This window comes from Dermacentor albipictus, chromosome 2, assembly GCF_038994185.2.
Source record: "Dermacentor albipictus isolate Rhodes 1998 colony chromosome 2, USDA_Dalb.pri_finalv2, whole genome shotgun sequence".
Taxonomy (NCBI): domain Eukaryota; kingdom Metazoa; phylum Arthropoda; class Arachnida; order Ixodida; family Ixodidae; genus Dermacentor; species Dermacentor albipictus.
In genome coordinates this window covers 101,722,245-101,736,366 of record NC_091822.1, presented here as the reverse complement: position 1 = coordinate 101,736,366, position 14,122 = coordinate 101,722,245, and the positions used below count along the sequence as shown (strand labels likewise).

Sequence of the window (14,122 nt, the reverse complement as noted above, 5' to 3'; positions counted from 1 at the left end):
TTTTTGCTTTATTTACACTGTGCGGCACGAAGAAAATTTCACATTAAGTGGTTCACTGCCTGTTTGTATTACAGCTAAACACAAAATTCAGAAGGATGCTTTGCTGCGTGACTTGGCACTGGCTTCCAGAAGCGAGCGGTGCCTAAAAAAACAAAGAAAAGCTTTTATGAAGGTAAGGAAGACTGACACAGTGCGGGTTATCAACTGAAGTTTTAACTAAAATCAAACAACTATATATGCACTCTGCGATCAAAACAAGTTACTCAATTGCAGGCGAAAGTAGGAAGCGGCAAAACAGCCTTCAACAATGCCCATACAGATACTTTGAGGCACACAACGGGACAGATGGTCAACAACGCGCATTTCAACTGACTTGCTTATGGAAAATGCTTCTTCAATCTCACGCGCTGCCTTGCCTTTGTACCTAAAAATCAATCTGGCCTCAGAACGCACCGCAGCGCAGCCGCATTTTTAGCAGCGCAAATAGTACAAAATTCGGCTGCAGCTCAAGGGTTCAACGAAAATTCTTTTATGATCGGCACTGCTACATTAGCCACAGCTGTTACCTTCCTTTGTCTGACTTCTATAATACCTTGCATATGATTGTTTGTGCCAGCCCTCGCAAAGACGTTGCTGGCGGCCACATTATTTTGCAACGCAAATGTTTAAACTCACGATCCGCGCAAATGGTAAGAAAAACATTTCCTTTTCCGCTCGCTGAAAACATGAAAAGACGATATTCACTGAAAAGATGAGGCACGAGTTGCGTCAAAGATATATGTCTGTCTGCGAATTTGTAAGCGAGGTTCGGTTTTCCTATTCTTTTTTCTTCACTGTGCACAACCTGCAAGCAAAGATTATTGGTTTCCAGACATCTGTTTGAATATATTTGTTTTATTTGCTGTACAATGGCTTAAACAAATATCAACAAACTTGCCCAAGAACAAGACGTCGCAAATTTCAGTGCACATCGAATCAATTTTACTGTTCTCAACAGCATAGAATAAAAACAACCCCGATATGTGCACCTAGGGGTGATTGTAGAGTACAGACTTAAAGGGAAGCTGAAACACTTTTCGAAAAAAAAATGAGCTCCCTGCGGCATTCTACACTTTTGAGTCCACTGAACACGAATCTCTTGTTTAAAAAGGGCGGAAACAAACGCAAGCGGCTGTTTTTTGCAAGAAAACGGGCACCAGCGCCTCAGGGCATCGCGCGAACGCCGCTGTTGCCCGTGATTGGTCGGGACCGCTGTGACGTCATTCACGGGGATCGCCGGTCGCGCCGCCATTTCAGAGCGTAGCACGCTGTTCTGGTCTGGCTTCACAGCTGAGTTTCGCCGTGCATGTTCGAAGCGACAGCCGATACGGAAAGCGATGGCGGCAACGGCGGCAACGACGATGTTGAGTGTGCCAACAGCGAGAGCGATGTGTGCACCTCCTCGCGCATTCGAAACCTTAGCTGGTACGTATTTTGTACGTATGTTTTGGTACGTATGTGCGTATGCAATGGTATCTCAGTGGCTGCTGAGCCCGAGGTCACCGGTGCGAGCCCGGCCACGGCGGCCACCTTTCGATGGGTGCGGAGTGCAATAGAGTTCGTCTGATGCGCACTGGGTGCACGTCAAGGGACCCCAGGGGGTCAAAGTTAATTCAGACTCCCCCCACTGCTGACATGCCCTATTCGTGGTTTTGGCGCGCGAAACTACTGAATTTAACTGCAGATAATTCAACGTGCAAAGGCCGCAGTTAAAGGAAAAAAGCAGAATGAATGCGCTCATGACAAAATCTGGACTTGCATATCGGCGCCGAAGCAAAGTGTCGACGCCCAACCGAGAAACGTCCAAGTCTCTCCGTCTCCCTAAACGAGCACTAAAAAGAAATATTGAAGGACTAATAAAAAGAAAACTTAAATGAGCTGAGACTAAGGTATTCTTTCAAAACTCCACTTGCGTCAATTTTGCGGTAAGTGGTCGATTATTGGAAGAGAAAATTGCGGTCAAAGTTCTGTTTCTTTCTCTTTGTTTTTTTTTTATAAAGCCAATGCTGGTACGACTATGTGACGACACCAATTTCTTATAACGTGGTGTGATACACGCTCAAAAAATGAACAAAAGTGAAAGGTGCATGACATAAACAAGTGTACTAAACACAAAAGTTAGACAGTGAAATAACAAAAAAAGCGCTGGAAAATGTGAAGGCCGTTTCATGTACACACACATATAAAAAAACAAGATTTTTATATAACGCCCTCAAGACCGAAGTGTAGATGAGCGTCTGATATATGCACTAAGATATGGCACAAAACTGGACGACTTGTATGACAGTCATGACAACTAAAGGGAAAACTCACTGTTAATGGCAAAAACAATGACACGCACAATACCTAAAAAATAGAATAAAATGCGGATTGATTGACAGCCATACCAAAAAACAAACAAACAAGAGCGTACTTATAAACCTGCACGAAAGCATATGAAATGCGTGACATCTCCATGACTACTGAACCGAATGCAGAAGACATGGCAGAACAAAAATAACATTGTACTAAGAACTGAAATACACATTATCCCATTATTGTGCACTTGGCCACAACTTGAGTAACGGTGGCAAGGGGGAACAGATGGTAGTCGGCTTTTGCAGCAGCAAATAGAAATCATTCGGAGAAAGGCCTATTCTTCAATAAATAGTAAAATAGCAAAAGGTGAAATAAGCCAACAACACTTTCCTTTCACCTCAAAGGCAATGCTTAGCAGTAAAATTACGTCACTTTAGGCACTAAGTCGTACGTACTAGGCACTCCTTTGTATAATAAACACGAACTGCAAAAATCTGCATTTAGGACACTTGCAATGCTAGTGGTGCCCAGAAGAAGAAAGCGTATTATGCCTACACATGAAGGTTGCTCGCGCGGTTTTCCCATCGGCGATTACTGAGATAATACACAAAAACTAACAGTAATTTTTCAGCTGTTAGTAAGTACGTTTGTAGAACGTGACACAGAAAAAGCACTGAGGGTGGAACAGAAAGCTGGGCGAGTTACTGAAGTTGCAGAATTAGGCTTGGCACAGAAAAACGCAAGTCATAGACCAGGTGACAATGAGGAGGAACATCTATTTGTCAGCTTTCTCTACCGGCAAGAGGGAAGTGTAGCACAATGGAGGCGCAACGACGTCCGGAGGCTCATGGACCACACACATGGACAGGGCTGTGTTCGTGTACATGCGCCTTCTGATGTCCTTCGCGCTCACCTGTTGTCTTTAGGCACCCGGAACAACCTTGCAGGGCTTGTTTTTGAGGTATTCGTGCACCACTGCACGTTGCACGAGCGGTACGAGTCGTGAAACGGGTGAAACATCGCGGAGCACAAGCACACAGCTATCGGGGACCGCGAAACTGACGAAACTACCCACACCGGTCAAAGCACAGCAGCGCAAGTTTCCCGATAACAGCAGATAACGAAACATGAAACGTCATGCAACGGGCTAAGCTGGCGGCGGGCCGCCGGGCGCGCATGGGCAGCATGGGGCGCGCTCGGAGACAGTTGAAGGCGAGGGAGTTACAAGGGAGTGATGAGGGAGGGCGAGGGGAGAGACGTTTTGGGGGGAGGGCTTGGCCATCTGAATCGGCGCGCGGGCGCGCGACGGTCTACGAGGTTAAAGCTTTACGAGGCCATGCAAGGGAAACGGATTTTCTGCTCCCCCCCCTCCTCGTAGATGACGTAAATTACCTCTGCCACCTAGAATTTTTTCCAGTGACTCTACAGCCACCTAAAACCCCTAGAGTTACTCTATATGCTACCAAAGGTAGCAGAGTTGCGCGTCTCTTTTATCACGCCACTAGCACCTCTATTGGCAGAACGTCATCACGTGGTAGTCAAGCAACCGTGCATTGCGGAGAAGCAGATGCTCGGGCCAATTTTTGTATTTCCCGACGCCGCCGCTGCAGCGAACTGGATTGAAACAAGTTATCGCCAGTCAAATTCAAAGTGAATCCGGCCAATCTTGGCGTTCGCTGTTCGCGTGCGGGCTAGCTGCGGAGCAGCAACACAACGTGCGCAGCGCATCTGACAGTTGGTTCATCGCAGTGTCATCGCAGTCCTATCGGAATGATATAATGTCCGAGTGTCCTGCTCCCAACTGCACGAATCGCTCTGAAAGCGGAAAAGCTTTTATTCAATCCCATTTGATCGCATGCACCACACTGCTTTCACAGAACTGTCATAAAGAAGCCAGCTGACATTTTCAGGATAATGCACTGTTTGGGTTGTTTCTGAACATAAAAGAGGTTACTGCTATGTAAAGATATTTAATCTACTACTGCTTACGTGAAGCAGGAGGCAAGAGGAATGAATGTCGTTATTTAACATACGGTAAACTGACGTGTTTTGCATTATATTACCCATAATGTAGTCATGCCAATCCTGTGAGAGAAAAACTTGCACTAAGCTCCTACAGAAGGTTACTTTTGGAATCCCTGCAGTGAAAAGGCACATAATGAAGTGGCACTTGCAGGTGTGGCTGATATCCAGTGCCTGCTAGTAGGTGGGTATGTTTCTACTGCAAATCTAATGGGGTACCAGAGTCGAATACTAATGGCTGGTCATTGATTCACCAGTAATATCTTTAGACTGCCTACACGTTGAGAGCTTTGGCACATAAGCAGGTATCCCTATTGCAAAACCCAGTATCCAGTGCAGCGCCGGATTATGGGCCCAGTGCCGCGCGCTTGATGCGGGGGCGCTGGGCAGGCGCGGCGTGCTGGGAGGCGCTAGGTACTGGTGCGAAATACAGCTCTGGTGCGTTAAATACGCGGTGTCTGGACTAATATATGTATATTTCAATACCGAGAGCAACAGAGAGCGTTTTGGTGCAATAACGAAAAGGGAAAAAACGTAAAAATACAAAAAAACTCCGTCCAGGATTCGATCGTCCGACCTTCAGATCTACAGACCTGCAGATTGGTTGCTTCCCAGGCAAGATGGTGGACCGACGCGCAACTCCGCTACCTTTGGTAGCATATAGAGTAACTCTACTGCCACCGAAGCCGAGGAGTTTACCAGGCCTGCTTTGCCGCTCTGAACTCCGAGCGCGAGGGCTAAATTTAGCTACGATCGCGTCTTGTGCGGGGAGACAACAGCGCCATCTGTCGAAGCGACCCATGATGATCGAGTAACGGCTTCTTTGCTCCACCCACCGATACCAAGGTAAGACACGTGGGTAGTGAGTGAGTGAATAAACATTTATTGGGTCCAACAAGACGCGATAAAACGCGCACCCGGCTAATCCCAGGACGAGACTGAAAGGTCCAGCCTACCGGCCCGATCGTCAGTGCGCTGGACGGCCAAGTAGTGCGTAGTACGGCGGCAAAGATATAAGCGATAATACTTTCACGTTGTAGTGACGGTGAAAAACACAGTAGCAAAATTGGGAATCACGACACTTTTTATTCGGCGTGCCAGTGCCCAAGAAAGCATGACAGGTGATTCGATAAATATCAATTCCAAGTATTCGCTCGAGCATTCGCGCAATGAGAGGCACGTTATATGTATCAGCGTCCTATCTTAATGTCTTTGACACTTAAATTTGTTTTCACAACAGCGGAAGGCAATGCTTTTTCTCACACCAGCCATTCTCTTAAATTATGGTCCTGCGCGACGGGGACGTTATAGGTTGAAGGTGCACGTCGTACAACATGCAATCACTTATGCGGCAACCATTCGTATCAGGCAACGGTCGATTAGAAAACTAGCGAGTTCACCTGCAATGCACAGAAAATTTACGCAGCCTGTTATTGAACGTGTGCTTTACATTAAACTGTGAATATTTATGCACGGGCTCCCCCACAAAGGTGGCATAAACTGCTTTCTACTAAATGAGCGCCCACCATGAAGTCTGTCAACTAGGTTCTCCCAAGCACTATCAGACGTTTAAATGCTAATTGTACACTGCCCAATATCGCTATAATGTGTTTCTTCTCTTGCACGTAATATCAAACAATATAGATAATGTGACGCAGAAGAATTAAACAACAGGCCGTTACGCACTTGTTCGCTTCACATTCCGGTCCCGCTACTTGCACTTGGTGGTACACTTGCAGTGTTCGGTGCACGTGAATTTGGGGTCTGAAGGAATGGAGACCGACGATCATCAATAACAAAGAGTTACACTCGACACTTGTTCATTAATAAATCATTCAGTCATACACGACGAGAAGGCTAAAAATTCTTAAAAATGCTTACGTAAACGCAATCCCTGTTTATTTCGTAGCATTTGGTTTAGACAGGCATATTGTCCGGCCACTAACGATTAAACTGCGGTTTTCGTGCTTTTTATATTACGTAATTCCGAAGAAGGCGCGCAGCCGTTAAATTCATAAAATGTCCTATATTGTACTTAGCTGAATTCCAATGTCGATAACGTGATAGCATGAGTGTTATCGTATCGCTAAGCTGCGTATTTCTATACTTACATGGCAATATCCATTTTGTACATTTTTTTTATTGCATAAATGTCTGCAATCTTAATTCATAGTTTCGTCACAATCATCTCGTTGTACTACCCGGTATTGTGCTGCAAATGCTTGCGGTGCTCAACACTAATAATACTGTGTTTTATGAACTTGTATGCATTTGCATTTTTTTAAAATTTGTTACGTTTTTATTCCACTTCACCTGATGTACAGTTTTGTAATACTGTATTTATTTGTTTTTTTTTAATGTTTCATCTATAGAAGCTTACACAGCATACATTATGTGCCCTCCCTGCTATGATTTCTTGTGAGATTGGCAGTATTCATAAACAAACAAATAAATAAATAAACAAATAAATAAAATGGTAGTAGCTGGATGTAGTGGAGTAACGAAGATGGTCATTACGGGCATGGCACTAAGCATCATCATCATCATCATCAGCCTAGTTACGCCCACTGCAGGGCAAAGGCCTCTCCCATACTTCTCCAACTACTCCGGTCATGTGCTAATTGTGGCCATGTTGTCCCTGCAAACGTCTTAATGTCATCCGCCCACCTAACTTTCTGCCGCCCCCTGCTACGCTTCCCTTCCCTTGGAATCCAGTCCGTAACCCTTAATGACCATCGGTTATCTCCCCTCCTCATTACATGTCCGGCCCATGTCCACTTCTTTTTCTTTAATTCAACTAAGATGTCATTTACCCGCGTTTGTTGCCTCACCCAGTCTGCTCTTTTCTTATCCCTTAACGTTACACCGATCATTCTTCTTTCCATAGCTCGTTGCGTCGTCCTCAATTTCAGCAGAACCCTTTTCGTAAGCCTCCAGGTTTCTGCCCCATATGTGAATACTGGCAACACACAGCTGTTATACACTTTCCTTTTGAGAGATAGTGGCAACCTGCTGTTCATGATTTGAGAATGCCTGCCAAACGCACCCCAGCCCATTCTTATTCTTCTGGTTATTTCAGTCTCATGATCCGGATCCGTGGTCACTACCTGCCCTAAGTAGATGTATTCCCTTACCACTTCCAGTGCCTCGCTACCTATCGTAAACTGATGTTCTCTTCCGAGACTGTTAAACATTACTTTAGTTTTCTGCAGATTTATTTTCAGACCCACCCTTCTGCTTTGCCTCTACAGGTCAGTGAGCATGCATTGCAATTGGTCTCCTGAGTTACTAAGCAAGGCAATATCATCAGCGAATCGCAAGTTGCTAAGGTATTCTCCATCAACTTTTATCCTCCATTCTTCCCACTCCAGGTCTCTGAATACCTCCTGTAAACATGCGGTGAATAGCATTGGAGAGATCGTATCTCCCTGTCTGACGCCTTTCTTTATTGGGATTTTGTTGCTTTCCTTGTGTAGGACTACGGTGGCTGTCGAGCCGCTATAGATATCTTCCAGTATTTTTACATATGGCTCATCTCCACCCTGATTCTATAATGCTTCCATGACTGCTGAGGTTTCGACTGAATCAAACGCTTTCTCGTAATCAATGAAAGCTATATATAAGGGTTGGTTATATTCTGCACATTTTTCTATCACCTGATTGATAGTGTGAATATGGTCTATTGTTGAGTAACCTTTACGGAATCCTGCCTGGTCCTTTGGTTGACAGAAGTCTAAGGTGTTCCTGATTCTATTTGCGATTACCTTAGTAAATACTTTGTAGGCGACGGACAGTAAGCTGATCGGTCTATAATTTTTCAAGTGTTTGGCGTCCCCTTTCTTATCGATTAGGATTATGTTAGCGTTCTTCCAAGATTCCGGTACGCTCGAGGTTATGAGGCATTGCGTATACAGGGTGGCCAGTTTCTCTAGAACAATCTGACCACCATCCTTCAACAAATCTGCTGTTACCTGATCCTACCCAGCTGCCTTCCCCCTTTGCATAGCTCCTAAGGCTTTCTTTACTCCTTCTGGCGTTACCTGAGGGATTTCGAATTCCTCTAGGCTATTTTCGCTTCCACGATCGTCGTGGGTGCCACTGGTACTATATAAATCTCTGTAGAACTCCTCAGCCACTTGAACTATCTCATCCATATTAGTAACGATATTGCCGGCTTTGTCTCTCAACGCACACATCTGATTCTTGCCTATTCCTATTTTCTTCTTCACTGTTTTTAGGCTTCCTCCGTTCCTGAGAACCTGTTCAATTCTATCCATATTATAGTTCCTGATGTCCGCTGTCTTACGCTTGTTGATTAACTTAGAAAGTTCTGCCAGTTCTATTCTAGCTGTAGGGTTAGAGGCTTCCATGCATTGGCGTTTCTTGATCAGATCTTTTGTCTCCTGCGATAGCTTACTGGTTTCCTGTCTAACGGCGTTACCACCGACTTCTATTGTGCACTCCTTAATGATGCCCATGAGATTGTCATTCATTGCTTCAACACTAAGGTCCTCTTTCTGAGTTAAAGCCGAATACCTGTTCTGTAGCTTGATGCGGAATTCCTCTAGTTTTCCTCTTACCGCTAACTCATTGATTGGCTTCTTGTGTACCAGTTTCTTCTGTTGCCTCCTCAAGTCTAGGCTAATTCGAGTTCTTACCATCCTATGGTCACTGCAGCGTACCTTGCCGAGCACGTCGACATCTTGTATGATGCCAGGGTTCGTGCAGAGTATGAAGTCGATTTCATTTCTAGTCTCACCATTCGGGCTCCTCCACGTCCACTTTCGACTAACCCGCTTGCGGAAAAAGGTATTCATTATCCGCATATTATTCTGTTCTGCAAACTCTACTAATAACTCCCCTCTGCTATTCCTAGAGCCTATGCCATATTTCCCCACTGACTTGTCTCCAGCCTGCTTCTTGCCTACCCTGGCACTGAAGTCGCCCATCAGTATAGTGTATTTTGTTTTGACTTTACCCATCGCCAATTCCACGTCTTCATAGAAGCTTTCGACTTCCTGGTCATCATGACTGCATGTAGGGGAATAGACTTGTACCACCTTCAATTTGTACCTCTTATTAAGTTTCACAACAAGACCTGCCACCCTCTCGTTAATGCTATAGAATTCCTGTATGTTACCAGCTATTTCCTTATTAATCAGGAATCCGACTCCTAGTTCTCGTCTCTCAGCTAAGCCCCGGTAGCACAGTACGTGCCCTCTTTTTAGCACTGTATATGATTCTTTTGTCTTCCTAACCTCACTGAGCCCTATTATATCCCATTTACTACCCTCTAATTCCTCCAATAACACTGCTAGACTCGCCTCACTAGATAACGTTCTAACGTTAAACGTTGCCAGGTTCAGATTCCTATGGCGGCCTGTCCGGAGCATCTTGCATTTAATTCGTCAACAGATTTTCTTTTTCTTTTCCCTTCTAAGACCAAGTCGTAATCAAAATACGCCTGTTCGCAATCGCTAAAGGCAAATAAACGCCCCCTAATGTACTTGCAGACTCAAAATAACCCATCAAAAGTACGCATGATGTTGATGCGACAAAAAATGCGCAACCACGTTCCTCGCTAACAGTACAACTTAGTGCAATTTTTCACATATGTAGCCAGATTTCTTCTCGCACGCCAACTTTTGAGCATTCTTGCTCAATGCTTAATAGTGCTGCAGCTCATTTTGCACCACGGTTGAGTTCTAACGTGACATCATGCTATATTCGCTCAAGCACCATGTTTTATTCAGGCTACAAAAGTTCACAGCAGGTCGCCTTCAGAGAAGATTACAGCTGCCGAATTGCTTGAGGAATATAATATTAGGAAGGCAGAGAAAAAGTCAATACTTGAAATAATGTAAAGGTCGGGATGTTAATATATCATTTTAGCCATTCAGCGCAAGAAAAAATAATAACGGACAGCGACAGTGTAAAACACGTATACAAATCGCTACGAATAAACGTCACAAATTTTGAAACTCACCTTCGCATTTGCAAGCGCGGTCCATGGCCTTCGGAGTAGACGGTGGTGTTCATTCGCCGATTCGAGCAAATGGCGCGAGCGCTTTCCCGACGCTGCTTTTGAACTGCGCGCCGCGTTTTTTGTACTCGTTCTTGCGCAAACCGGGAGCCGCGTGCAAAAGGCACGCTATTGGTTCCACGTCACAGGCGCCGTGTGTTGTTGCGTGCCGTGCGCGAAAATATCGGCCATTGCCTGATAGCATGGAAAGACACGAACGTATAAATAACCTTGCATAAGAAATTTATTAAGTGAAACCACTCTTCGGCCACATTAGACACAAAACGGCTGACTTTGCCGTAAGTGTCGCGCTTGTCAAAAACTGGAAGGCGGCGCAAGAGTTTCGACAACTGTTCAAGATTGGTGTCACCAAGATTATGTTTTTCTCTTCTTTATCTACACCTTCTGAAGTTTTGTATGAATACTCCAACAGCGAAATAAATAGAATAGGAAGAAAATGGGAAAATCTTTTCGACCTAGAGGCTGATTTCTTCCCACAAGTATTTAACGGTTTGACCTTGCTGAGGATTGAATCGAACAATTTCTTATTTCAATTATTCTCACGCCGCATATGTAAAACGAGAAATTCCAAAGCTGATGAAAGGGTTTTCGAAGATGAAAACGCAAAGAGGAAACTTGGAAGGTGGGGACAAAGCGACAATTTCCCTTCGTCGAGAAAGGAGGTCTTGGGCAATGGCTCCTGTAAAAACGTTGGCACGAATTGGGTTATCCCTTTCCCCATTAAATTATGAATATGACGTGTTGCGCAATTAACACCCTAATTATCCGAAAAACAGCGGGCCACCATTGCCTGACCTCTGTAATATATGGTATATTAAAGGGAAAGGTAGAATGCTTGCTCTATGCGCTGTTGTCCATGAAACTTTACCAGAACACGTATACGATATCGAATCATTGCGCGGAACGCTGTAGCGTTTCTCTGTAACGGCAGTGGACCTCCTCTGAGATCGGCATCGCAGCGACGGTAATCTTGGATTTCAAGGGCATCGTTCAGCTGGATGCACCGAGTGGCTTCACTAACTAGGTTTCTCATCTATCGCAACCGCGCCTCGAGACGCGCCGCCGTCGAACTCGCTCTCCCCATTGGCTGAAACCTTTTGCGCGTGGCACGTTCCCCGTGCACACGGCCCCACTGCAGGGAGAGCCAATCAACTGCCTTTTTCACACGGCTCCTCGCTGGCCTGATATGGCCCATAAAAGACGCCGCGCGCTGTTCAAAAGAGTACCGCCAGCAAGGAGCCAACGGAGCCAACGCCAAAGGAAGATCCGGGAGACATCCAACAGCAAGGAGAACCATGGACCGTGCCTGCAAGTGTGGAGGTAAGTTACTTTATAGATCGACCTCTTTAATTGAAGGAATGCTTTTAGTCTGGGGCCAACTCTGGCTGCCCTTTTACATTGCAATGTGAAACGGAGAAACGCTTTCATTGCACTACCGCTAAAGCATTTCATCGAAATGGGTTGCATTTAGGACAAAAAGCGGAATAGTGCTAATTGTAGGATGGAAAATATTGATTTGTGGTACTTTCATTCTTACAACAGTTGATAAAAATCGCTAAGCTTCAAATAAGTTGAAGCACAAATCTTAAGAATAAGTAAATAAGCACAAAAGAAGTACGCATGTATCACAGTTGCGTAAAACCACTAACTGTTAGAACATCTGAAACGAACCTGTGGGACATAGGAATTTTCGGCTTACGCAAAAAGTCACTATGTCTACAGGTGTATTGCTCACTTGAAAGCGCGATATATATATATATATATATATATATATATATATATATATATATATATATATATATATATATATATATATATATATATATATATATATATATATATATATATATATATATATATATGCTCGATTATTAGCGGTCCTTGCGTAAGAGCCGCACCCCCAACTTGCCAGCCCAAAATTCGAAGAAACATGCTGAAGAAGGTAATTAGAAGCCTGGATATAGCGTCGCGGATCGTGTACATGGTCTTGGATCCTGAAGGCGAGTCGCACGAGGTCCTCGCACATCGCTGTGAAACGCTTTCTTGTCCCAGTCATATCTAACGCCGTGGAGGGCACCGGATACAACTGTAATATATGGGTGGGCTACCTAACCGAACATCAGCAGCGGTGATAGCGGCAGTAGCGAGTACTACAGAACGTCACCAGCTGTATGGCGTGCTTGCCTGAACAAATATATGCGCTGTGAACCTAACAGAGCGTCCAATCTTTTCACACATACGCGAGAAAGGCGTTTGTACTAGTACATGATGTATATGCATACTTGAACAACAATAGGTTTTAAGAAAATATCTAAAAGAAGGCAGCCCTTATTCACTTGCACAAATGAAATTCAATGAGAACGGAATAGGTTATTTTTAGATAACCGTTAATTGTCGTCTTTTCTTTTGCTTTGTCCTACGTAGTCAAGGGAATGGAAGCGAAGAGTACGTGTGCCTGTTAATTCCAGTCGAGTACTTCATAGCTACTTTAGGGAATATAACCACATTTGATTGATAAAACTAGTAGCCGCTATAACCATGAGCAGCGCTCGCTAAAAATTCAGTGTTACGTGACAGGCTTACATGACTGCACAAAAGTCTCCGGGGAAACGGTAGCGATGCCATTTAATATTGAAATAAAGTAACAGACACTGGGCAGAGGACGCAAATCCGCAAATTGCGCCTTGCAGATTCTAAATACATCATATGAACTTTGTTGGCTTCGTTCCCTAGCTTCATCGCCCTTTTTTTTTCGTTTTCCTTTCCCGTAATTGCAATCATAAAAAGAAAGATGTAGAATTGACTTTCCACGTTAAATCAATTCAGATTTAGAATGATTTCATGAGCGTTACATGAGTGTCTGCTTTTTTCGCGGTGGTCACGTAAATTATTCGAGGCCCTAATCTCCTCCGATTTCATCGCAAGCTGTTACGGCACGTAGCTTTTACTTTGCCCCTGTCCAATAGGGCTTCCATGCATGGGGAATACAAAAACGCTTCTCTACCACTTTTTGGGTGCGCGTTAAAGAATTTCAGGTGGTGGAAATTAATCGAGAGCCTTTCTGTAGCCCACGACCTTTTGGCCCAATCAGCAAATCTTGGTCTCGATGCTACGTGTTGAATAAAATCCCGCTGTACACATTTCTCTGATCACCCGTACTTCGTCTCTGTTCGTTTGCTTTCTCTCTTCCCGCAGACCCCAAGTGCGTTTGCACGACGCAGTGCAAGTGCGCGTCGGGAGGATGCCCTTGCGGCAAGTGCAAGAAGTAGGACACGCTGGCAACAGGTACGCCCAACAAGCCTTTGTTAAGTTCAATAAACATATGCGCAGCGAACCTTCCGAGTCACGAAATAGTATAGACATGCATCGTGCGATGTAGAATGATGCATCTTCAATGTATGCACGGTCCTTAAATCAAGATTTTCCCTTAAAAATCGCACTCTGCTCGTCATATTTAACTGCCAAGCCTTTCGTTTCTTGAAGATATAGCCTTTGCACATATTTCGGCGCATTATATACCTCTATATCTATGAAACAGCCAAGAGGGCAGAGAAGGATACCATTTTGTTATGCCATAAAGCTCCACTTTGTACCTTGTTATTTTCGTGGTGCTGACTGCTGCCCCTTTGAGAGTTCTTGTGCACGTGAATGCGCACGCGCGTTTTTTTTTTTCTTTGTCATCGTGTGATATCTTGCTGTGCATTAAACGTGTAGTAGCTA

The 14,122-nt window shown here is 44.5% G+C and overlaps 1 protein-coding gene and 1 long non-coding RNA gene across 2 annotated transcripts in view; one reads left to right on the top strand and one right to left on the bottom strand.

Annotated features, from left to right (window-relative positions):
- Position 1: 1 nt before the first annotated feature.
- Positions 2-10,558, bottom strand: LOC135911680 (uncharacterized). The gene is made up of 3 exons (XR_010567416.1): positions 10,346-10,558; positions 6,046-6,123; positions 2-142 (listed from the first exon to the last, which is right to left on the bottom strand). It is a non-coding gene; the product is annotated as an uncharacterized lncRNA (long non-coding RNA).
- mRpL51 (mitochondrial ribosomal protein L51) overlaps positions 1,348-14,122 on the top strand; it is a 58,352-nt gene continuing 45,577 nt past the window's right edge. The window contains exon 1 of the mRNA XM_065444021.2: positions 1,348-1,464. Coding sequence (XP_065300093.1) covers positions 1,377-1,464 — 88 coding nt within the window. The 5' untranslated portion in view covers positions 1,348-1,376. The remainder of the gene's footprint in view (positions 1,465-14,122) is intronic.